At 39.7% G+C, this 25531-nt stretch overlaps 1 protein-coding gene and 1 pseudogene across 4 annotated transcripts in view; one reads left to right on the forward strand and one right to left on the reverse strand.

Moving 5' to 3' along the window:
- The window catches only part of TBC1D23 (TBC1 domain family member 23), an 80501-nt gene that overhangs the window by 13739 nt on the left and 41231 nt on the right, over positions 1-25531 (forward strand). The window contains exons 2-5 of one of the 4 annotated variants that reach the window (XM_054714034.1): positions 20550-20661; positions 22707-22812; positions 23927-24131; positions 24864-24987. In XM_054714034.1, coding sequence (XP_054570009.1) covers positions 20550-20661; positions 22707-22812; positions 23927-24131; positions 24864-24987 — 547 coding nt within the window. Of the gene's footprint in view, positions 1-19695; positions 20662-22706; positions 22813-23926; positions 24132-24863; positions 24988-25531 lie in introns of those variants that run through there. The other 3 variants (XM_054714036.1, XM_054714033.1, XM_054714035.1) reach the window with 3 other exon arrangements.
- Positions 14529-15028, reverse strand: LOC129148609 (cytosolic iron-sulfur assembly component 2A-like; annotated as a pseudogene).

Below are 25531 nucleotides of genomic sequence, written 5' to 3' on the forward strand. Positions count from 1 at the left end.
AATTGATAAAGTACCCTTAGAAAGAATTGTCCAGTTGTTGCAAAGTGTTGTCACCTTACTTGCAGTAGTTGTTCCTTTATTTTCCAAAATGATGGTTTCAAGAAAAGCAGTATTTGGGGTATTGCTTTTCTCATTACATTTTGGATAAAGTGGAAATTTGTAATAGAAACATTGTGCTATTTTGTGTTGACTTTTGCTGTTTTCATTTTATTATTTCTCCTAGGTAAAGGCTACAGTTTGTTTTCAGCTTCCAAATAAAATACTGCTTTGGTGGTGGTGGTGGTACCCTGATGCATTACTTTTTGCATTAAAAGTGCTGCAAAGTCACCTCATGTGTATAGTAAGAAACATTGTGTTCAGAACTTTGTTTTGAGAAAGCATGTAAGATGAAAGAGGAAAGGATTTAGAGCACTCTCTAAAGTTAACTTCTCCTTAGTGGAGAAGATATTCTTCTATTTTGTAAGCAAAGTCTTACAGTAAATGCATTGCAACATTACACATGTAGAAAAGTTAACGAGTTTCCTTCTACTTCTTTTTTTTTTTTTTGCTTAGGAAAATGAGTTTTTTTCTTAGCAGGGGAAAAAGTACCATTGGTGCAATTTGATCTACATGGACTGTTGATAAAAAATAAGTCTATGAAAATTTACAGCATCTGTTCCATTTGTAATTAATTTTAGTTGTTTACAGAACAACGTTCTATGATCTCTATTTCCTTTGTCAATAGCAATGCTGAAATACTGTAGTTATGTTTGTTTGACTTGTCAAGCCAAGAAGAATAGGTTTAGCACCTTGTTTACTTAGCACAAGATCCTGATTAAACTCAAATTCAGGAAAGGATTACATTAATTGAAAAGGGACTTTTCCAAAGCTGCTTTTGTGGCTCTAATCCTGATTCAGAATTCCACTAATTTTTTAAAAACAGATGAATGGGGTATTTTTTTCCTTTGGTATGCAAATATTCAAATTGTTAAAATGCTGTAACAGATATGACTGATTCTGATCAAAATGCAGATAACTTCAGGATTCCTCAATGATCAAATTGTGCTCCCACATGGTCATGGTCATTTCTGAATGTGCTATCATACTGTTGTTATTAGGAAGGTTTGAGATTGTTATTTTAAAACTAGAGGCCCAGTACATCTACAAAATGGAATACTACGCTGCAGTAAAAAAGGAGTTCTTACCATTTGCAACAGCATGGATGGAACTGGAGAGCATTATGTTAAGTGAAATAAGCCAATCAGAGAAAGATAAATATCACATGATCTCATTCATTTATGGAATATAATGAACAACAGAAACTGATGAACAAAAACAGATCCAGAGACAGAGAAACATTGATCAGACCATCAAACCTCAGAGGGAAGGTAGAGGAGGGTGGGGGTAAGAGGGAGAGATCAATCAAAGGACTTGTATGCATGCATATAAGCCTAACCAATGGACACAGACAACAGGGGGGTGAGGGCATGAGTGGGCTGGGGGCGTAATGGGGGAATAAGAACACATATGTAACACCTTAATAAAGAAATTAAAAAAAAACACCTGGGCGGGGGCGGAGGGGGGGGGGATGTCCCTCACCCAGCCTGCACCCTCTCCAATTTGGGACACCTTGGGGGATGTCCAACTGCCAGTTTAGGCCCGGTCCCACAGGGATTGGGCCTAAACCAGCAGTTGGACATCCCTCTCACAATCTGGGACTGCTGCCTCCTAACCGCTCACCTGCCTGCCTGCCTGATTGCCCCTAACCGCTTCTGCCTGCCAGCCTGAGCACCCCCTAACCGCTCCCCTGCCAGCCCGATAGCCCCCAACTGCCCTCCCCTGCCGGCCTGATCACCCCTAACTGCCTCTGCCTGCATGATCACCCCCAGCTGCCCTCCCCTGCAGGCCTGATTTAACCCCCAACTGCCCTCCTCTACTGGCCAATTTGGTTCTGATTGGTCGGTTTCTATGCCAGTCAGCATCTCTGGGCCTATCAACGGGGCCTGATTAGAAAGGCAAGGATGATCAGCAGCGCTGGTGGAGGCCTGGAGAGAAATGGAGACACGGCTGCTGGAGAGAAAGAGAGAGGCAAGTGCTCATCAATAGCTGCCACAGAAGCTATGGATCAGGCCTCTCTCCAGGACTGATTCACAGCCCTCTCAGCAGTCAGTGCTGGGTCACCGCGCCTGCAGTCAGTGCTGGGTCACTGCACCTGCAGCCGCAGCTGTCAGTGCTGGGTCGCCACGGCAACTCAGCGCTGACTGCAGGACTGTCTTCTGGTTGGTCAAGCCTCTGGTCGTGATGGACCCAGGGTTTTTATATATTAGGATAAGTTGCACAGTACATACATATTATGGTCGTTGAACTTCATATCTACTGTACAAATTAATTTTTAACAAAGTTGTCCTATTTCCATTTCTGCCAAATGTCACACAGAATATTTAGGAATGAATTAGAGAGTTTTCATGTGGTAGTAATTTGTAATCGGTGTATTAACAATGGTAGCAACATAATTCCAGACAAAACTTTGGTTCTGATGTCTCCTGACCTGGAAATTAAGAAATAACTAGTAATATGATGGCACAAAGTAAGTCATTAAACCACAACTCAACATGTGCAACTTGCCACTGTTACTCACTTTTACAATTTGCTGGTGCTTACAACTAATTAGCCGATCATTTTCAAGTTTTAAATAATTGATCAGAAGTTTGTGCCTGAGTGTAATTATATATAATAAAAGCCCAGCAACTGAATGGTGGAACGACCAGAACAACCAGTTGACCAGTTGCTATGATGCACACTGGCCACCAGGGGGAAGACACTCATCTGCTGATGGGCATTTAGCCTGTTTCTAAATCTTAGCTATTGTAAATTGTGTTCCTATGAAAATAGGGGTGCATATGTCCTTTCTAATTGGTGTTTCTAGTTTCTTGGGATATATTCCTAGAAGTGGGATTACTGGGTCAAATGGAAGTTCCATACTGTTCACAGTGGCTGCACCAGTCTGCATTCCCACCAGCAGTGCAGGAGGGTTCCTTTTTCTCCGCATCCTCTCCAGCACTTGTCAGTTTGTTGATTTGATGATAGCCATTCTGACAGGTGTGAGATGGTACCTCATTGTTGTTTTGATTTGCATCTCTCAGATGATTAGTGACTTTGAGTATGCTTTCATATGTCTCTTGGCTTTCTGAATGTCCTCTTTCGAAAAATGTCTATTTAGGTCCTTTGCCTATTTTTGATTGGATTATCTTCCTTTTGTTAAGTTGTGTGAGTTCCCTGTAAATGTTGGAGATTAAACCCTTATCAGAGATAACATTGGCAAACATGTTCTCCCATGCAGTGGGCTTTCTTGTTGTTTTGTTGATGGTTTCTTTTGCTGTGCAGAAGCTTTTTATTTTGATGTAGTCCCATTTGTTGATTTTCTCTTTAGTTTCCGTTGCCATAGGGGCTGTATCGGTAAAGATATTGCTAAGACAGATATCTGCTATTTAGTTGCCAATGGCTTCTTCTAAGATTTTTATGGTTTCCTGCCTTACATTTAAGTCCTTTATCCATTTTGAGTTTTATTTTTGTATATGGGGTAAATTGGTCTAGTTTCATTTTTTTGCAAATATCTGTCCAGTTTTCCCAACACCATTTATTGAAGAGACTGTCTTGTCTCCATTGTATGCTCTTGCCTCCTTTGTCAAATATCAATAAATGTGATATACCACATAAACAAACTGAGAGATAAAAACCATATAATCATTTCCATTGATGCAGAAAAAGCATTTGACAAAATCCACACCCTTTCTTGATTAAAACCCTCAGCAAGGTGGGAATAGAAGGATCATACCTCAACATAATAAAAGCCATATATGACAAACCCACAGCCAACATCATACTCAATGGGCAAAAACTAAAACCATTTCCCCTAAGAAGAGAAACAAGACAGGGATGCCCATTCTCACCACTCCTTTTCGACATAGTACTGGAAGTACTAGCTATTGCAATCAGACAAGAAGAAGAAATAAAAGGCATCCAAATTGGAAAAGAAGAAGTAAAACTGTCATTATTCACAGATGACTTGATATTGTATATAGAATTCCCCAAAGACTCCATAAAAAAACTACTAGACTTAATAAATGAATTCGGCAATGTAGCAGGATACAAAATTAACACCCAGAAGTCTATGGCTTTTCTATACACCAATAATGAACTCACAGAAAGAGAAATTAAAAAAGCAATCCCACTTACCATTGCAACAAAAAAAATTAAGATACCTAGGAATAAACTTAACCAAGAAGACAAAGGACCCGTACTCAGAAAATTTCTGGACGCTAAAAAAAGAGATAGAGGAAGACATGAACAAATGGAAGAATATACCATGTTCATGGATTGGTAGAATCAACATCATTAAAATGTCCATACTAGCCCTAACCGGTTTGGCTCAGTGGATAGAGCGTCGGCCTGTGGACTGAAGGGTCCCAGGTTCGATTCCGGTCAAGGGCACATACCTAGGTTGCAGGCACATCCCTAGTGGGGAGTGTGTAGGAGGCAGCTGAATCGATGTTTCTCTCATTGATGTTTCTAACTCTCTATTCCTCTCCCTCTCCATTCCTCTCTGTAAAAAATCAATAAAATATATTTTAAAAAATGTCCATACTACCCAAAGCAATCTATAAATTCAGCGTAGTCCCCATTAAAATACTTTAAAGACCTAGAACAAATTCTCCAAAAAATTCATCTGGAACAAAAAAAGACCCCGAATAGCTGCAGCAATCTTGAGAAAAAAGAACAATGTTGGGGGAATCACAATACCAGATATCAAGCTAAACTACAAAGCCACTGTTCTCAAAACTGCCTGGTACTGGCATAAGAACAGACATATAGACCTGTGGAACGGAACAGAGAACCCAGAAATTGACACAAGCCAGTATGCTCAATTAATATTTGAAAGAAGACTTTTTGAAAGGGAGGTCACGTACAGGAGCTTTTGAATAAGCACATGTGAAGATATTTGAGGAAAGTAGAATAACAATCACAGGTATACTGTTCTTTATATTTTTGAATGCTAGAAATACTTTCAGTGAAGATTTCAGAGTCCATTTTATCTCTGGGCTCTGTTTAATACTGCTAGCAGACTCAGGTTTGAACAATATCCTGTGCAATGGAATAACATGTTTAAGATGTTTACATAACAGCCTTGGAGCTTTAATTGATTTCCCAGTAATTCAGCTTTTGTGTTTTTATTTTAATCAAACAATAATATCTCTTAGACCCTGACACTTTAAGACACAAAATCAATTTTTAAAAATTTGGTTATTGGGTTTTCTTAATAGTTCTATGTACCCTCCATTTAAGTTTATATATTCTTGGTCCTAAGTGGTTTTTTTGAACTCTTACAATCTTTCAATTTATTTTTTTACAATTACAGAAAAAGGACTGGATTTTTAAAATTTTCAAAACTGGTGAAGTTGATTTAGTTTATTTGATATACTGAGAGGCTTCATGAATTTAAAAACAAAACACTTTCTTTCTAAATCCAGAAAACATCCTCTCTTAAGTGTTTTAGAAATTTATCTCAATATTCTCAGGGATAAGTGCTATTCTAATGTTGACTAGGTTGTGGGAAGTCATACAGATCATCTAATAAGTTACTGGGAATTTTTGCTAATTGCTCAATTCTAGGGCTATTTTATTCTTTCTTTTTTTAAAACAAACAAACAAACAAACAAAAAAAAACAACCCTGTATTAAGTACTTGCTTTGTTTTTAAAGGTTTATTCTTGACTAAATGAAGTGTCTTAATATCCCTAGACTCATGTTTTCTCTTGTCTTTTAGTTTTTTTTCCACAATTTATTGTTGTTTTATAGAATGTCTCTCAGGATGTGTCACGTCTACCCAAAAATGGTTCCTGTGAACAGTAACTCACTGTCTGACCCTTTGAAAAACAGTGAAAGCTTGAATGTCTATGGAGTCTTGCATGGAGACTGTCCTGAAAGAGAACGTTGAAAAGGATAGATTCAGGAATGTGTAGGCATAACATGGAATGGAAAAGAGGACTTGGAGGGATATTTTGGTAGAACAGGATAAAATTCGTATTCTTTCTATCCTATCTCAGTGAAGAAACTGAGTTTGTATTCTAGGTCACACAACTGTTAAGTGTGTGGAGTCTGATACCATGTTTTCTGATTTTGAATTATACTATTTTCTCTCTAAAACTTTGCCTCTAAGCCTTTTATATCCTTAATTTCTTGGTGCTTTTGCCATGGCAACTGTTTAGGAGTCTGTTCCTTTCCCACAATGATAGTTACCATGTACTGCTAATCATTTTAAGGAATTAAAGAGACAAGACAAACTCTTAACCCCTCAACAATCTAAGGTGTGGTTTGAACCCTTCATAGTGATGAACAGTACTCCATTGAAATGATACATGAGGGCTTAACATAGTAGCTTCCTCTCAAAGTCCTAAATCAGTGATGGCGAACCTATGACACGCGTGTCAGCACTGACACGCGTAGCCATTTCTGATGACATGCGGCCACTGAGGTGGCCGCATGCTGAGGAGGAAACATTTGCTGCTCCTGACTCTAGTTGCAAATGTTTCATCCTCCCCTATTAGACACTCTGTGCCTGAGGTCTGTAGGACAAAACAACAGAAGTCCGGCACAGAGCGTCTAGTTCTGGGACTTCCGGTTAAGCTGGGATCTTTGCCCTCACTTCCGCCGGCAGAGCAGGGAGCAGCGGAACGCAGCAGGGGACGCATCTCTGGGGGCCCTGCCATTACCAGTAACCAAATAACAGTTAACCACAGCAACCATTATCTACTGTTCTGGGGTGTCATGGATTTCTAATCCATCATTACTGAGATACGTGAGGGGGAGGCTGGGAGAGGCGAGGGTTTGTGGCGTGCTATGGGTGCCATTTCCCGCCATTAGAAATAGCGGCAGCCATTTTAATTCACATAAGGAACACCATCTTGCTCCATAGTGCAGACTCCATTTCACCACTATTACTGTTGTGCAACCTTATTAACCCCTATTTCTGCTTATTAACCCTGCCCTTTCCTAAAAGACCGTTATATGCACCATTTTGTGGTTAGTTAGGCTAGTTAACCCCTAATTGCCTGCAGGCCTAACAAGCTATCTATAATTCTATCTTCTGCCACTGCCCCCCCTGATGGAGAACCCAAAAAATAAAAAACTAAGGTTAAGTAAAGGAAATGGTAGTAGCAGTGGCCGACCCTTTTAAGAGACATGGACCGAGATGTATGGCTTTATAGAAAAAAAATGGCAGATCATTTTGCGTTCTATGTACTGAAACGGTAGTAAGCAGAATGTGGAATATAAATAGACATTTTGAAACTAATCATTCCCAGCTCTTGGAAAAAAGTGAGGATGAAAGGAAGGAATACATTTCCAGGCAGCTACACCTTTATAAGAGCCAATCTAATTCCATCCTTAAATTTATGAAAGGCTCTACAAATTTAACATCTGCAAGTTTGAGCATTGCTCACTCTATAGCTCAGCATGGAAAAGCACTCAGTGAGGGAGAATTTATTAAAGAAACTCTCCTAAGATGTGCACCAGTTCTATTTCACGATATGCAGAATAAAGATGCAATTATTAAGAGAATATCTGAGTTACTACTCAGTAGAAATATCATAAAAGACCGAATAATGAGACTGAACACAAACGTACATCAATTAAAGAGAGACATAAGGAAGTGTAAATATTTTTTGATCTCTCTTGATGAAACTATTGATGTCACATCACATGCTCAGTTGGCCATTAATGGTCGATATTCTGATGGTCTCACAATGAGAGAAGAGTTGATAAAGTTAGTATCAGTGTCAACAAGTAAATCAGAAAGCGAAATATGTAAGGTTGTTATACAAACATTTCGTGACCTAAGCATTGATAGCTCTAAAGTTGTGTCAGTGACGACAGATGGGGCACCACATATGGTGGGGAAAAAAGTCGGATTTATCAAATTGTTTACAGAAGCTATTGGACATCCGATTGTGCCTTTTCATTGTATTATCCATTAGGAGGCTTTATGTGCCAAGGCAGGATTCACCGACTTAAACGACTTAATGTCAGTTGTTACAAAAATAGTTAATTTAATAGCTGCTCTCCCCCTTCACAAGCAAGAAATTTCGGCTCTTTTACTGGAGGTTGATTCCATCTACAGTGGACTGCTGATGTACAATAATGTAAGATGGCTGGGCTGAGGCAAAGTTCTTGAGCGCTTTGTGGAGTGCTTTGAAGAAATTAAGGTATTTCATGACGATAAGGATCTGGGAAACTTTCCTCAGCTTAATGATGATAAGTGGGTCAACACCCTGATGTTGTTTACAGATCTCTGTTCATATTAATGAACTGAACTTAAAGTTACAAGGTTTTGGCAAAAGTATTGACGTTATGTTTGGATACATAAAAGCTTTTGAAAGTAAAGTTAAAATTTTCAAGCGAGATGTAGAAACTAAAACTTATAAGTATTTTCCTTGAGTAACAAAGTATTTTGAGAAGGCCAGTGCAGCTGTACAAAATGAAATGGAACTCTTGCATATGAAGTACCAGCATGTTTTAGACTCATTACTTGACCAGTTTAGTGATAGATTTAGTCAATTTAGAAGTCTAGAACAGACCATGAAAATAATTAAGTATCCTGATGTAGTAGTCTATAGTAGTTTGGAATTAAATGGTTTCCAATGGATGCAAATTGATGATTTGGAGATGCAACTTGCAGAATTTCAAGACAGTATCTGGGCTCAGGTGTTTGTCAACTTGAGGTCAAAGCTTGAGAATCTGGAAAGGTGCCACTTGGAGAATCAGAGGAGTGCCACTACGAACAGGAAATTTGGAGTGCCTAGAACTGACTACCAGACACTTTTAGCACCCTGAAAAATATAGCAGTGGCTTTACTCACAATTTTTCCCTCTACATACTTTTGTGAGGCCTTATTCTCAGCGTTAAATAATATCAAAACCAACAAAAGAAACAGATTGACAGATGAAGTTAGTAGCTCTTGCTTGGGCCTGAAGTGTACAAAATACCAACCTTCAATTGAAGATTTAGCCAATGAAATTCAGCAACAAAAATGTCACTAATAGGCAGGTTAGTTAAAGAATTCCCCCTCCCCCTCACTTATCTTAGTTCACGGCACCCCACACAAGCTAAATAATATCAAGACCAAAAGAAACCGACTGACGGATGAACAAAGAAGTCACTAAGCAGGTAAGTTAAATATTTAGTTTTTGGTTTATTAAATACAATTATATATAACAGTTATACATTTATGTTATTTAAACTATAAATATCGCGAAATAATGGTTTTTTTCCTCAAAGTGACACACTACCCGAGTTATGCTTAGTGTTTTTGGCGAAGTTTGACACACCAAGCTCACAAGGTTGCCCATCACTGTCCTAAATTAAGGAGCTCTTAAACTTTTTCTGAAGAGTTGCTTTTTTGGGGAACATTTTTAGTGAAGATATAATTCGTGTATCATAAAACTCACCTATTTAAAATGTGTAGTTTAGTGGCTTTAGTATTTTCATAGAGTTGGGCAGTCACCATCATTATCTTAGTTTAGAATATTTTCATTATCCCAAAAAGAAACCCTATGCCCATTCACAGTCATTCTCATTCCCCTGTTACCCCAGATCCCTGACAACCACTGGTCTACTGTCTCTATCCATTTGCTTATTTTGAACATTTCATGTGAATGGAATCATACAAAACGTGGCCTTTTTCTGGTTTCTTTCACTTGCATACTGTTTTTAAGGTTCATCCATGTATTGCATGAATCAGTACTTTATATATTTTTATTCTTGAGTGATATTCCATTGTATGAATATATTACATGACATTTGGATTATTTCTGCTTTGGTGCTATCATGAATTATGTTGCAAAAATTCATATATGACTTTTTTGTTGTTGCCTTTTGAATGTGTTAAATATGCATAATATAAAATTTACCATTTTAGTGTGTACAGTTCCGTGAGAATAAGTACATTCACAATATTATACAACCATCACCACTATCCATTTCCAGAATTTTTCATCATCTCAAACAATACACAGTAACCCCCAGTCTCCCTACCTCCAGTCCCTGGTAACCTCTATTCTGCTTTCTGTCTCTTAAGAATTTTGCCTGTTTTTGGTACCTAATATAAGTCAACTCATACAATATTTGCCCTTTTTTAATTTTTAAAATTTTATTTTTTTTCTTTATTGAATAAGGTATTACATATGTGTCCTTATCTCCCTCCATTACCCTCCCCAACCCCCACTCATGCCCTCACCCCCCTGTTGTCTGTGTCCGTTGATTAGGCTTATATGCATGCATACAAGTCCTTTGGTTGATCTCTCCCCCTTACCCCTACCCTCCCTACCTTCCCTCTGAGGTTTGACAGTCTGTTCATGCTTCTCTGTCTCTGGGTCTGTTTTTGTTCATCAGTTTATGTTGTTCATTATATTCCACAAATGAGTGAGATCATGTGATATTTATCGTTCTCTAACTGGCTTATTTCACTTAACATAATACTCTCCAGTTCCATCCATGCTGTTGCAAATGGTAAGAATTCCTTCTTATTTACTGCAGCGTAATATTCCATTGTGTAGCTGTACCACAATTTTCTAATCCACTCATCTGCTGATGGGCACTTAAGCTGTTTCCAAATCTTAGCTATTGTAAATTGTGCTGCTATGAACATAGGGGTGCATATATCCTTTCTGATTGGTGTTTCTGTTTTCTTGGGATATATTCCTAGAAGTGGTATTACTGGGTCAAATGGGAGTTCCATTTTTAGTTTTTTGAGGAAACTCCATACTGTTCTCCACAGTGGCTGCACCAGTCTGCATTCCCACCAGCAGTGCAGGAGGGTTTCTTTTTCTCCACATCCTCACCAGCACTTGTCATTTGTTGATTTGTTGATGATAGCCATTCTGACAGGTGTGAGATGGTACCTCATTGTCGTTTTGATTTGCATCTCTCGGATGATTAGTGAGCATGTTTTCATATGTCTCTTGGCCTCCTTCTGTCTTCTTTTGAAAAGTATCTATTTAGGTCCGTTACCCATTTTTTTAGTTCTCTATAAATGTTGGAGATTAAACCCTTATCGGTGATAACATTGGCAAATATGTTCTCCGATGCAGTGGGCTTTCTTGTTGTTTTGTTGATGGTTTCTTTTGCTATGCAGAAGCTTTTTATTTTGATGTAGTCCCATTTGTTTATTTTCTCTTTAGTTTCCATTGCCCTAGGAACTGTATCGGTGAAGATACTACTTCGGCATGTGTCTGAGATTTTGCTTCCTGTGGATTCCTCTAATATTTTTATGATTTCCCATCTTATGTTTAAGTCCTTCATCCATTTTGAGTTTATTTTTGTGTATGGTGTAAGTTGGTGGTCTAGTTTCTTTCTTTCTTTTTTTTTTTTGCATGTTATCTGTCCAATTTTCCCAACACCGTTGATTGAAGAAACTGTCTTGACTCCATTGTATGTTCTTGCCTCCTTTGTCAAATAATAATTGAGCATAGTGGTTTGGGTCGATTTCTGGGTTCTCTATTCCATTCCATTGTTCTATATGTCTGTTCTTGTACCAGTACCAGGCAGTTTTGAGAACAGTGGCTTGGTAATATAGCTTGATATCTGATATTGAGTTCCCTCCTACCTTGTTCTTCTTTCTTAGGATTGCTGCAGCTATTCAGGGTCTTTTTTTATTCCAGATGAATTTTTGGAGAGTTTGTTCTAGGTCTGTGAAATATGCCATTGGTATTTTCGTAGGAAGTGCATTGAATCTATAGATTGCTTTGGGTAGTATGGACATTTTAATGTTGTTGATTCTACCAACCCATGAACACGGTATATTCTTCCATCTGTTTGTCTTCCTCTATCTCTTTTTTCCAGTGTCCGGTAGTTTTCTGGGTGCAGGTCTTTTACCTCCTTAGTTAAGTTTATTCCTAGGTATCTTAATTTTTTTGGTGCGATGATAAATGGGATTGTTTTTTTAATCTCTCTTTCTGTAGGTTCACTATTGGTGTATAAAAATGCCATAGATTTCTTGGCATTAATTTTGTATCCTGCTACATTGCTGAATTCATTTATTAAGTATAATCATTTTTTTGATGGCGTCTTTAGGGTTTTCTATGTACAGTATCATGTCATCTGCAAATAAGGACAGTTTTACTTCTTCTTTTCCAATTTGGATACCTTTATTTCTCCTTCTTGTCTAATTGCTATGGCTAGCACTTCCAGCACTATGTCGAACAGGAGTGGTGAAAGTGGGCATCCCTGTCTCGTTCCTGTTCTTCGGTGAAATAGTTTTAGTTTTTGCCCAGTAAGTACCAGTATGATGTTGACTGTATGTTTGTCATATAAAGCTTTTATTATGTTGAGGTATGATCTCTTTATTCCCATTTTGCTGAGGGTTTTTATCAAGAAAGGGTGTTGGATTTTGTCAAATGATTTTTCTGCATCAATTGATATGACTGTGATTTTTATCTCTCAATTTGTTTATGTGATGTATCATGTTTATTGATTTACGGATATTGTACCATCCTTGCCTCCCTGGGATAAATCCTACTTGGTCGTGGTGTATGATCTTTCTGATGTAATGCTGGATCTGATTTGCTAGAATTTTTTGAGGATATTGGCATCTATGTTCATGAGGGATATTGGCCTGTAATTCTCTTTCATTCTGTTGTCTTTATCTAGTTTTGGTATTAGGGTGATGCTGGCTTCATAGAATGAGCTTGGAAGTGTTCCTTCCTCTTGAATTTTTTGGAATAGTCTGAGGAGCATAGGTTTTAGTTCTTCCTTGAATGTTTGGTATAACTCTCCTGTGAAGCTGTCTGGCCCCAGGCTTTTGTTTGCTGGGAGCTTTTTGATGACTGCTTCAATTTCCTCCATAGTTATTGGCCTATTGAGATTTTTAGATTCTTCCTGATTGAGTTTTGGAAGGTTGTATTTTTCTAGGAATATGTCCATTTCTTCTAGTTTGTTTAGTTTGTTGGATTCGAGTTGTTTATAGTATTTTTTAACAATCCTTTGTATTTCTGCGGGGTCTGTTGTTATTTCGCCTATTTCATTTCTGATTTTGTTTATTTGGGTCCTCTCTCTTTGCTTCTTGGTGAGCCTGGCTAGAGGTTCATCAATCTTGTTTATCCTTTCAAAGAACCGGCTCTTGGTTTCATTGATCTTTTGTATTATTTATTTTTTTGGTCTCTGTGTCATTTATTTCTGCTCTGATCTTTATTATCGCCTTCCTTCTGCTCACTCTGGGCTTTGCTTGTTGCTCTCTTTCTAATTCATTAAGTTTTAGAGTTAGATGATTTACTACCTTTTTTTCTTGTTTTTTTGAGGTAGGCCTGTAAAGCTATGAACTTCCCTCTCAGGTCCACTTTCACTGTGTTCCATAGACTTTGGATTGTTGTGTTTTTATTGTCATTTGTTTCCAGGATGTTTTTAATTTCTTCTTTGATCTCTCTGGTAACCCAATCATTGTTTAATAGCATGCTATTCAGCTTCCAAATGTTCGGATTTTTAAAATTATTTTTATTGTACTTTATTTCTAATATTATGCCATTGTGGTCTGAGAAGATGCTTGATATGATTTCAATCTTCTTGAATGTGGGGAGACTTTGCCTGTGACCCAGTATGTGGTCTATCTTTGAAAATGTCCCATGTGCACTTGAGAAGAACGTATATTCTGTGGCTTTGGGGTGAAATGTTCTGAAGATGTCAGTTAAGTCCATTTGATCTAGTGAGTTGTTTAGGATTGCTGTTTCTTTGCTGATTTTTTTGTCTGGAGGATTTATCCAGTGATGTCAGTGGGATATTAAAGTCCCCTACTATGATTGTATTGTTGTCTATCTCTCCCTTGATACCTTCCAGGAGTTTTGTATATATATTTGGGTGCTCCTGCATTGGGTGCATATATGTTTATCAGGGTTATATCCTCTTGTTGTATCGATCCCTTTAGTATTATGAAGTGGCCTTCCTTATCTCTTGTTATGGCCTTCACTTTGAGGTCTAGTTTGTCAGATATAAGTATTGCTACCCCAGCTTTTTATGCTACCCCATTTGCCTGAAAGATATTTTTCCATCCCTTCACTTTCAGTCTGTATGAGTCCCTTGTTCTGAGGTGGGTCTCTTGTAGACACCATATATATGGGTTATGTTTTCTTATCCATTCAGTCACTCAATGTCTTTTGATTGGAGCATTTAGTCTGTTTACGTTTAAAGTTATTATTGATAGGTACTTGTTTGTAGCCATTTTTATTTTGTGTGCCTGTGTTCCTTCTTCCCTTTTTCTTTCTTTTTTTTTTACAGAATAATGAGTTAAATTGAATACATTTGGACACAGTAATTATTTGACATGAAAAGCAGTTGTATCAGAATAGGCATCAGAAAAATAGCAACTTATCTTACACATAATAACTAGAAAAATTTTTCTGTCTGATCATTTAAGTGTTACACATCCTGAGAATGTTATACAGTGAACAAACTAGGTACTACTTTATCTTGCTTGGAAATCATCTTTTAAAAAAAAATGCTTTGAGGTATAAATCACCTATGTATTAAACATGAGTCTTTTACATTTTACAAGGCGTTTAAACAAACATATCAAACAAAGTTCTGTGGCTCTTAAAACAGCTATCAGTCAGGTTCAAGGACACACTGTTCCACCATTTCCTGTAAGTTGGGGTTCTCCATTGCAGCTGCCACTCGCTCTTTGTCATTTATCTGCTTATTGATATCTTCCTCTGTTGAGTGGGTTCCTTCAGAAATGTAAATTTCCAGCTGAAGTTTAAATGGTAAATACTGTTGAAGTAATAGTCCTCTTCATTTATCTCTTGAACCTCCACACAACTTTCCGTTACCACTTCCAGTTCTTCCATAGTATTGGCTCTCTGGGTACCGGATAGTTCGAATCAAATCATAAACCTCTAGCGCTTTCTCTTCCATGATCCGGGGCTGCTGGTCAGCTCCCCGCTTAAGAGGCCCGAGAACCACGGGACCCTGCTCAGCATCCAGGAGAGCAGCCCAGACACCCGCTTCATCCTCACGCTCCGCCATCCCTGGCAACTGTCCCACCTGAGCAACTGTCTTTCACGCTGGCCTTGATTTATCAACTTCCTGGTCTCCAAACGGGCCAAGACCAGCCTAAAAGTGTCCAGGGGAGCAGGGAATCAATATTTGCCCTTTTGCGACTGGTTTATTTCACTTAGCATTTGTCTTCAGCGTTTATCCATGTTGCATAGCATATGCAGGAATTTTCTCCTCTTTAAAGCTGATTAATATTCTATTGTTTGTATATCCCACAATTTGTTTACCCATTATTCCTATGAATATTTGGGTTGTTTTTGGCTAGTGTGAATAATGCTGCTATGAACATGGATTTACAAATATCTGTTTGAGCCCTTGCTTTTAGTGCTTTTGGATATATATCCAGAAGTGGAATTGCTAGATTAAATGGTAATTCTATATTTAACTTTTTAAGGAACTTCTGAACTTTTCCACAGAGGCTGCACCATTTTACATTCCCACCAGCAATGCACAACTTCTCCACATCCTTGCCTTTTTTTTTTTAATCCTTGCCACCATAAAGGGTATGAAGTGTAATATTTCGTGATTCATGTACAAGTGTTTCTGTGGATGTATGTTTTGAGTGTTCTTGGGTATCTACCTAGTAGAGTGGCTGGGTCATACTGTAAGTTTATTTTTAACATTTTGAGGTTTTGTCAAACTGAATTCCAAAATGGCTGCACCGCTTGACATTCCTGCCAGCAGGGTATGAGGGTTCCAGTTTCTCCACATTAATACCAACACTTGTTGTTATATCTTTTTTACATTAGCCATCATAGTTATAATAACCACTAGAGGCTTGGTGCATGAAATTTGTGCACGGGGGTGAGGGGGGTGTCCCTCAGCCCAGCCTGCACCCTCTCCAATCTGGGACCCCTCGAGGGATGTCCAACTGCCTGTTTAGGCCTGATCTCTCTCTTGATCCCTAAATGGGCAGTCGGGCATCCCTCTCACAATCTAGGACTGCTGGCTCCCAACCACTCTCCTGCCTGCCTGCCTGCCTGATTGCACCTAACTGCTTCCGCCTGCTAGCATGATCACCCCCTAACCACTCCTCTGCCAGCCTGATTGACACCTAACTGCTCCCCTGCCAGCCCAATTGCCCCTAACTGCCCTCCCTTGCTGGCCTGGTCACCCCTAACTGCCCTCCCCTGCAGGCCTGGTCGCCCCCAACTGCCCTCCCTTGCAGGCCTGATGACCCTAACTGCCCTCCCTTGCAGGCCTGGTTCCTCCCAACTGCTCTCTCCTGCTGCCCTGATCGCCCACAACTGCCCTCCCCTGCTGGCCATCTTGTGTCCACATGGGGGCGGCCATCTTTGACCACATTGGTGTGGCCATCTTGTGTGTTGGAGTGATGGTCAATTTGCATATTACCTCTTTATTATATAGGATTGCTTTTTAACATGATTGTAACTGAATCATTTTACTCATCCCCAATTATTGCTTGGTGAAGGCTATAAATGTTAAAGAGGAATTCATAAATATTATTTAAGTATTCAAGCAGTACATACAAATATAGTACGTATTATACTCATGTTGTACTGACTTATGCTATGTGAGGAGTGAAAGTCTCATTTCTATCTCATTTTTCAGAAGTAGCCACCTTTCACAATTTTTGGTTTTTGTTCTAATGGATATCACCATAATTCTAAATTTTTATGTCTGTATTAAGTATCTTTTAATGTTAAAATATATTTATTGAATAATTCTTGAGGGAATTTGTGCTAAGGATAAATGGGAAAGGTTAATGCAAGGAAATTTTAGAAAGTACCTGAATACCAAGCCTAGAGGAATAGCCAAATCAATTACTCAGCCATTAAAATCCAAATTATAAAGAGTATTGAATGACTTGGAGAAATGTTCATAACTTTTTTTGAAAAATATAGATAAGTGAATCCTACAGGATATAAATTTATATAATTAGGATAACCCAGTTTTGTTTTATATATGTCTCTGTACACACACACACACACACATTTACACACATACATGTATATGAAGAAAAGTAATTCAATGAATGTGAATAGTAGTTCTTTCATAGTAGTGGAATTGTGGTTGGTTTTTTAAAAAATATATTTTTATTGATTTTTTACAGAGAGGCAGGGAGAGAGAGAGAAACATCGATGAGAGAGAAACATCTATCAGCTGCCTCCTGCACACCCCCCACTGATGATGTGCCCGCAACCAAGGTACATGCCCCTGACCGGAATCGAACCTGTGACCCGTCAGTCCACAGGCTAACGCTCTATCCACTGAGCCAAACCGGTTTCAGCTGTGGTTGGTTTTAAAATTTTTTTTATACATTGTCCAATTTCTCTAAAATGATTATATTACAATAACAAAAAGGTTAAGTTTGCCCTGGACGGTTTGGTTGGAGTGTCAGTCCTCGGACCAAAGCTTTTGTGGTTTCGATTGCTGGTCAAGGGCACGTACCTCAGTGGCAGGCTCAATCCTCAATTGGGGTGGTGCGGGAGGCAGCCAATCATTGTGTCTCTCTCACATAGATTTTTTTCCCCCTCTCTCTCCCCCCTCTCCTCTCTCTCTAGAAAAAAGGAATAGATGGAAAGGATATCCTTGGGTGAGGATTAAAAAAATAATAGTAATGAAAGTTAGCTACTGTCCAGTAATATTAAGAGTAGTTGTTTTCATGGCTTCTGCTTATTGAAGAACTAGAGGCCTGGTGCACGAAATTTGTGCACTCGGGGGTTGGGTGGGGATCCCTCAGCCTGGCCTGTGCCCTCTTGCAGTCTGGGAGCCCTCGGGGGATGTCTGACTGCCAGACTAGGCCCAGGAGCAGGCCTAAGCTTTCAGTCGGACATCCTTAGTGCTGCTGCAGAGGCAGGAGAGGCTCCCGCTACAAAGCTGTGCTCACCAGCCATGAGTCCAGCTTCTGGCTGAGCGGCGCTCCCCCTGTGGGAGCGCACTGACCACCAGGGGGCAGCTCCTGCATTGAGTGCCTGCCCCCTAGTTGTCAGTGCGCATCATAAGCGACCGGTCATTTCGCCATTTGGTCGATTTGCATATTAGGGTTTTATTATATAGGACTAGTGGCCTGGTGCACAAAATTTGTGCACATTAAAAGGGGATTAATTAGAGGAAATAATTTAATATTGCTCTTTGCCCTTTCTCTATAATAGAAGTGTCAGAGATGATAGAAAGTTAGTGAAATGTATATCAAAACCTTCCTCCTGTCAGAGTCTGGGGTGCACCGTGGGACCCAGAGTCAAGTCCCCGCTCACCCACATGCGCCTCAAAATCGTGTGAGACCCAGACCCAGCCGGCCCCTCCCCCTCATTGGGCTAGATCCAGACCCGGCCAGTCCCACCCTTGTCAAGCCCCACTGGGCAGGGGACGTAGCCTCAGGTCCCTTGGCCCGGCACCAGGATGGGAGGCGTGACCTGAGGTCCCCAGCCCAGACCAGGGAGGAGGGTGTGCCTTGAGGTCCCCCGTGAAGCCCCGCCAGGTGGGGGATACGGCCTGGGATCCCCTGTCAAGCCCTGCTGGGTGGGGGGCATGGCCTGAGGTTCCCCGTGAAGCTCTGCCAGGCGGGGGGGTGCAGCCTCATGTCCTCCGGCCCGGCACCAGAAGTGGGGCACAGCCTCAGGTACCCTGTCAAGCCCTGCTGGGCGGGGGTGCACAGCCTGTGTTCCCCTGACCCAGCACTGGGGGTGCACCTTGAGGTCCCCTGTCAAGCCCCGCCAGGCAGGGGGGCACAGCCTCAGGTCTCCTGGCCTGGTGCTGGGGTGGGGGGTGCGGCCTGAGGTCCTTTAGCCCAGCACCAGGACGGGAAGCGCACCTTGAGGTCCCCCATCAAGCCCTGCCGGGTGGGGGGTGAGGCCTGAGGTCCCCTGTCAAGCCCTGCCGGGTGGGGGAGGGCGTAGCCTCAGGTCCCTGCTGATTGCTCGTTAAGGCTTCTATGGGAACTTGGCTTCAGCTGTGGGTGCAGTCATCTTTGTGATGGAGTGATGGTCAATTAGCATATTCCCTCTTTATTAGATAGGATTTTTTTTACCTTAAGAGGGCAACACTTTAGGAAATTTATACATTTAAATAGATATTTCTGGAATCCTATCAATAGGAAAGATTTACATCACTTTATTGAGAGAATGTGGAATGGGAATAATTTATTTTCCTCAAAATGACAAAATTCTTATTCTAGTGGGACGCTCTGCCTTTTACGCTGCTTTAGAAGTTGTCTAGCTGAGTTATGGATTTTTATTTTTCCAGATTTCTTATATATTGTATACTAAAATTATAAATAATGACTGAAACTTCAGTTTTAGAGAATTCTGAAGAAATTAGTTACTTTAAGTAGTTATTTCCTGGCTAAAAAAACAATTCATACCTTTGTGAAGTTTTAAAAATTATTATTTCAACCATATACAAATGAAAAGAAAATGTATTTCATACTTTTAAACATAATAGACTGAACATAACTGCTTGTTGATTTACTTGATAACTTACTTGATGTGGTATTATTTTGCTTTTAATACAGTGATGCCATTAGAGCCTTCGTTGTTCCTCTAACATTTATTGACTATTCACTGTAAGCCGGGCACTGCTCTAGTCATATATCTATATAGTTATGTACTATCTCTTCTCATTCTGCAGTGCTTTGAATTCCTTACTGAGTTTGTTTATCCTCCTTGCCATTACCTAGCATAGTGTTAAGAGCATACATTCTTTTAAAGTTTGAATCCTGGTTCAACTATTTACTAGACATGTGACCACAAGTGACATAACTCATCTTTGCCTCAATTTTTGTATCTTTAAACTGGGGCCAATAATGTAACCTACCTCATAGGGTTATTGTGAAAATTAAATAAGAACAAAAAACACATATGAAATGTTCAGAACAGTGCCTGGCACACAGTTAGTGCTATATAAATTGTTGGTCATTACTACTACTATGAATACTGCTATCCCTGTGGCTTCTCAATGCTGTCAGCCAGCTTGCCCTTTCTTCTCTTTTTAAATTTCTTTAATCTTAGAAAACAGGTAACTAAGCTTGTTAGAATTAAATGCAAATTAAGAGTAAATTTAGGCCCTAACTGGTTTGGCTCAGTGAATAAAGTGTCAGCCTGCGGACTGAAGGGTCCCAGTTTCAGTTCCAGTCAAGGGCATGTATCTTGGTTGTGGGCACATCTCCAGTAGGAGGTGTGCAAGAGGCAGCTGATCAATGTTTCTCTGTCATTGATGTTTCTAGCTCTCTATCCCTCTCCCTTCCTCTCTGTAAAAAAAAAAAAAAAAAAAAAAAAAAAAAAAATCAATAAAATATATATTTTTTTAAAAAAAGAGTAAATTTAGTGTATGAAGCCTGAGATTTCCTTCCAAGAAAACAAAATGCTGTGTGTTTGCCTAGGTATTGATTGCACTTTGGCTGCTGAGAACGTTTTTATCTTGGGTGCAGACTTAATAGGCCATGCTTATAAATGAATCTGGAATAAAAAAAAAAAGAATTAAAATATCTCTTAATAAGTATGACTTGCTTTTTAGGGAAAAAGATCTTGAAGAAGCTCTGGAAGCAGGAGGTTGTGATCTTGAAACTTTGAGAAATATAATTCAAGGGAGACCACTACCTGCTGATCTCAGGACCAAAGTTTGGAAGGTAAATGGAAACTAAATTAATAAAATGTAATCACTAAAGAATAATATTTGAGAATTTTTAGTTTTAATTGTCTTAGTCACAGAAGACTATTATCCCATAGGCATGTCACATGTAGAAAATTTATCACACAGGGCAACTTACTAAAATCTCTGTTTCTGTAATGTTTAGCATATTTAACTAGAGGCCCGGTGCATGAAATTTGTGTTCCTCAGCCCAGCCTGCACCCTCTCCAATCTGGGACCTCTCGGGGGATGTCCAACTGCCAGTTTAGGCCTGCCAGCTGCCCTCGCCTGCCGGCCTGATCGCCCCCCACTGCTCTCCCCTGCCAGCCTAGTCGCCCCCAACTGCCCTCCCCTGCAGGCCTGGTTGCCCTCAACTGCCCTTCCTTCCCCTGCCAGCCTGATCGCCCCTAACTGCCCTCCCCTGCCAGTCTGGTCGCCCCTAACTGCCCTCCCCTGCCAGCCTGGTCACCCCTAACTGCCCTCCCCTCCAGGCCTGGTCCCCCCCCCAGCTGCTCTCCCTGCAGGCCTGGGTCCCCCCCAACTGCCCTTCCCTGCAAGCCCAGTCATCCCCAACTTCCCTCCTATGCTGGCCTGGTCACCCCTAACTGCCCTCCCCTGCAGGCCTGGTTGCCCCCAGCTGCCCTCCCCTCCCCCCGCCAGCCCGGTCGCCACCAACTGCCCTCCCCTCCCCCCGCCAGCCCGGTCGCCCCCAACTGCCCTCCCCTGCTGACCTGTTCTACCCCAACTGCCCTCCCCTGCTGGCCTGATCGCTCACAACTGCCCTTCCCTTCTGGCCATCTTGTGGCGGCCATCTTGTGATGACATGGGGGGGCCATCTTGTGATGATGCGAGGGTGAGACGCCAACTAGGCTTTTATTAGTATAGATAATTTAGATTTTGAAAAGCAATGTTTTCTTTATTAAGATGTTATGATTACAATAGAAATACTTATTTTTATTACAACATATTAGCAGAGGATAAGATAAAAATTATCTGTTATCTACCACCTGTATGTAAAACACAATGTCTTGGTGTATATTTTTTTACTTTTTTCCTCTTTGTACATATATATGTAAAATAAATTATAACTGTACATAGTATTTTGAATGTTTTATCACAGAAGTTTAAAACAAAATTTGAGACACTTGTATAATGAGCCTTCTCTTAGCTTTAACTGTTATCAATATTTGGCCAATCTTGTTTGACTAATACCCCAATCCTTTCCTCCCCACACTGGATTATTTTAAAACAAATCATTGGCCCAGCTGGCGTGGCTCAGTGGTTGAGTGTTGACCTATGAACCAGGAGGTCACCATTTGATTCCCAGTCAGGGCACATGCCTGGGTTGTGGGCTCCTTCCCCAGTGTGGGGTGTGCAGAAGGCAGCCAATCAGTGATTCTCTCTCATCATTGATGTTTCTCTCTCTCTCCCTCTCCTTTCCTCTCTGAAATCAATAAAAATTTATAAATCACACACACACAAAAAAAACCAAATCTTTGATGGCACACTAAAATACTTTAGTATGAAAGTCTAAAAGATAAAGACTTAAAATAACCGTAATATCATTAAACTTGAAAGAATAGTAATTTCTTAATGTGCCTGTCCTCCCATAGCTGGAGGGAAAGGCAGCTCTCTTTTTTATAAGAGCACTAATTACATTCATGAGGGCTCCACCCTCATGATCTAATCACCTCCCAAAGGCCCCACCACCAAATACCATCACATCAGGATTTCAATATGCATGGGTGACATAAACATTCATGCTATATGGCATTGATGATGTTTGTTTAAAATAAATTTACATATGTAACTATGTAAATATTTTATGTAATTTCTATTCACTGTATTGACATGGAGCAGTACAATTTAATTTAGGAGGAATATGACTAAGGTTTCAGCATTTGGTGAAGTGTAGATACATTACTTTGTAATCTTTGAAATATTCATTATTATTCCTAAATTCAGGCCTTTCCATTGTTACAGCATCTTTCCAAGGATGGAAGATAACATATGAAGCTAGTTGCTTTTTTTTTTTTCTTCCAGATTGCTCTAAATGTTGCAGGAAAAGGAGATAGTTTGGCATCATGGGATGGTATTTTAGACCTGCCAGAACAGAATACTATTCACAAAGATTGTCTAGAGTTTATTGGTAAGTTTAATAATTGTTTTCAAACAGTAAAAATTTTTGGAAATAATAATTTTGGGGTAGAGGAATCATTCTTTATTATCTTGTTATAATTTGGGATATTTCAAATTTTGAAGAGCTAGTAAATAGCTTTAAATTTTTTTTAATATATATATTTTATTGATTTTTTACAGAGAGGAAGAGAGAGGGATAGAGAGTTAGAAACATCGATGATAGAGAGACATCGATCAGCTGCCTCCTGCACAACCCCTACTGGGGATGTGCCCGCAACCAAGGTACATGCCCCTGACCGGAATCGAACCTGGGACCCTTGAGTCCGCAGGCCGACGCTCTATCCACTGAGCCAAACCGGTTTCGGCTAGCTTTAAATTTTTTAATTTGAACTTCTTATGAAATAATGTCTAATATTTTAAGAGAGCCCAATTTTTAGTGTTCTTTTATTGTTTTCAATTCTTGAAGTATCTTTATAATTTTGATGCAGCCTTAAATATTTTTGTATAATTAATATTTATATAATTGTATATAGCCCTAAATTAAAGGAGGCTGTGTTCCAAAAGTTTATCTATAAATCATAGGTCATGATCTACTATAGAAAAACATTTTAGTTAAATTATTGATTAAGTGGGCTTTTGTTTACTAACCACATAGGAAACATTGCTGGTGTGGGCAAAGGAAATTGAATTTGGAGGTAGAGAATGAATCATTTTCCCTGCCCTTGGCAAGGCTGTAGGTAGCTGCCCATCATGGGGTAGATGATAATCTCTTGTTTAGAAAACAGTTTTTGCTTTTCAAGAATATGAGTTATGACTCTTTCCTGCTCTTCTACTTCAGATGGTCCATTCTTGTTTGATCTATATATAGGTCAAATATTATTAAGTTAGTAAATATTGAACTGCTAGTAAATACTGAATAAGTATAAGGAAAGATGTGCTTTCACATAGTGTTGTCATGCTCTAAATCAGCGGTTGCCAACCTTTCTGACCCCCAGACCACCTGGCGACCGCTGCTCTAAATGCACTAATATAATATTTGTTATATATTTGTAAATAAGTGTAATGTCCAATAACTGAGCTTCTAACAGGCCCTTGGTAACCTTATTTTGACATTTATTTTCTAGACCAGCTTTCAGTGCCAGAAGAGAAGGCAGCAGAATTACTTTTGGATATTGAATCTGTAATTACCTTTTATTGTAAATCACGTAACATTAAATATAGCACGTCCCTTAGCTGGATACATCTACTCAAACCACTGGTGCATCTTCAACTGCCACGCAGCGATTTATACAACTGCTTTTATGCTATCATGAATAAATACATCCCCAGGTAAAATGTGATTTAATTACTTATTTTAAAAACGAATAAAGGTCTAGTTTGCTTGAGTTAAAGTTGTTAGATATATTTTGGTGGTAAAGTAAAAGGATTAAATAATTGTGAAGGTTGTTTGAAACATAATTGTTATTTGACTTAGTGATTATTAAAAAAATTTTAAGGATTCTTTAGTTAAGAATTTATGCTTCTAGAGTATATATATGTAGCATAACTCTTCATACTTTTTCAGTGGTATCCCTATTTTAATTTCTTCATCTGTAACATCAAAATAACATTATAGTGTCTAAGTCAGTGGTTCTCAATCTTTCTAATGCCGCAACCCTTTAATATAGTTCCTCATGTTGTGGTGACCCCCAACGATAAAATTATTTTCGTTGCTACTTCATAACTGTAATTTTGCTACTGTTATGAATTGTAATGTAAATATCTGTGTTTTCCGATGGTCTTAGGTGACCCTGCTAGCGGTTCTTAACCTGTGGGTCGCGACCTACAGGTTGAGAACCGCTGCTCTAGAGCCTGTTGCTTCTACAACCTGTTGCTTCTACGACTTTCTGTTTAGTCAGGTCCATTAAGTGTTAGCAAGAGAGCTCTGCCTGGTTTATTAGATAGGCTGGTAATCAGGTGTTCTGAGGCTAGGGAGGAGGTGGATATTACAAGAGCATTGGTTACTGATGTGATCATTTCTGACCTATTAATGCAAGAAACTTTTCTTCTTTTGTCTTCTAGGGATTGTTCCCTGAAGGGGAGACCCTTTCATCTTTTCCGATTACTCATCCAATACCATGAGCCTGAGCTTTGTTCTTTTCTTGATACAAAGAAAATTACTCCAGACTCCTATGCACTCAACTGGGTAATAAAGTGAAAGTAGGAACACTTAATGAAAAATAGATTTTTATGAAACTATAATTAGATATTTTTCCCCCAAGGAAGAAAAAGAAAAGTACTAAATTATCGACCATTAAACCAAAGGAGTAAAATTATTGGCACTTCATAAATAGCTTGTTTTGCTCCTCACATAAGTTAGTCAGTTTAGATTAATACAACTTTAGCCTTTTGTTTTACAAAATATGTGACATATTTATGTACACATCTCTATATATAAAAGCCTAAGCAACCATTATGACCAAACGACCAGTCACTATTACACGCACTGACCACCAGGGGGCAGACGCTCAATGCAGGAGCTGCCCCCGAGTGGTCAGTGTGCTCCCACAGCCAACCTCCCCTGGCTGGCCAACCTCCCACAGTCCCTCCCCTGCAGCCAGCTGGCCCCAATCGCCTGATCGGGCTGGACAGGGAACTGGAGGTGTTTGGTGGCAGACTCGGCCCCTTTCCCAGGCGGGCCAAGGGCTAGCTCTCTCCTCAGGGCTGGCGGCCAACCTCCTGCTCTCTGT

The sequence above is a fragment of the Eptesicus fuscus genome, chromosome 3, assembly GCF_027574615.1.
Source record: "Eptesicus fuscus isolate TK198812 chromosome 3, DD_ASM_mEF_20220401, whole genome shotgun sequence".
Lineage (NCBI taxonomy): Eukaryota > Metazoa > Chordata > Mammalia > Chiroptera > Vespertilionidae > Eptesicus > Eptesicus fuscus.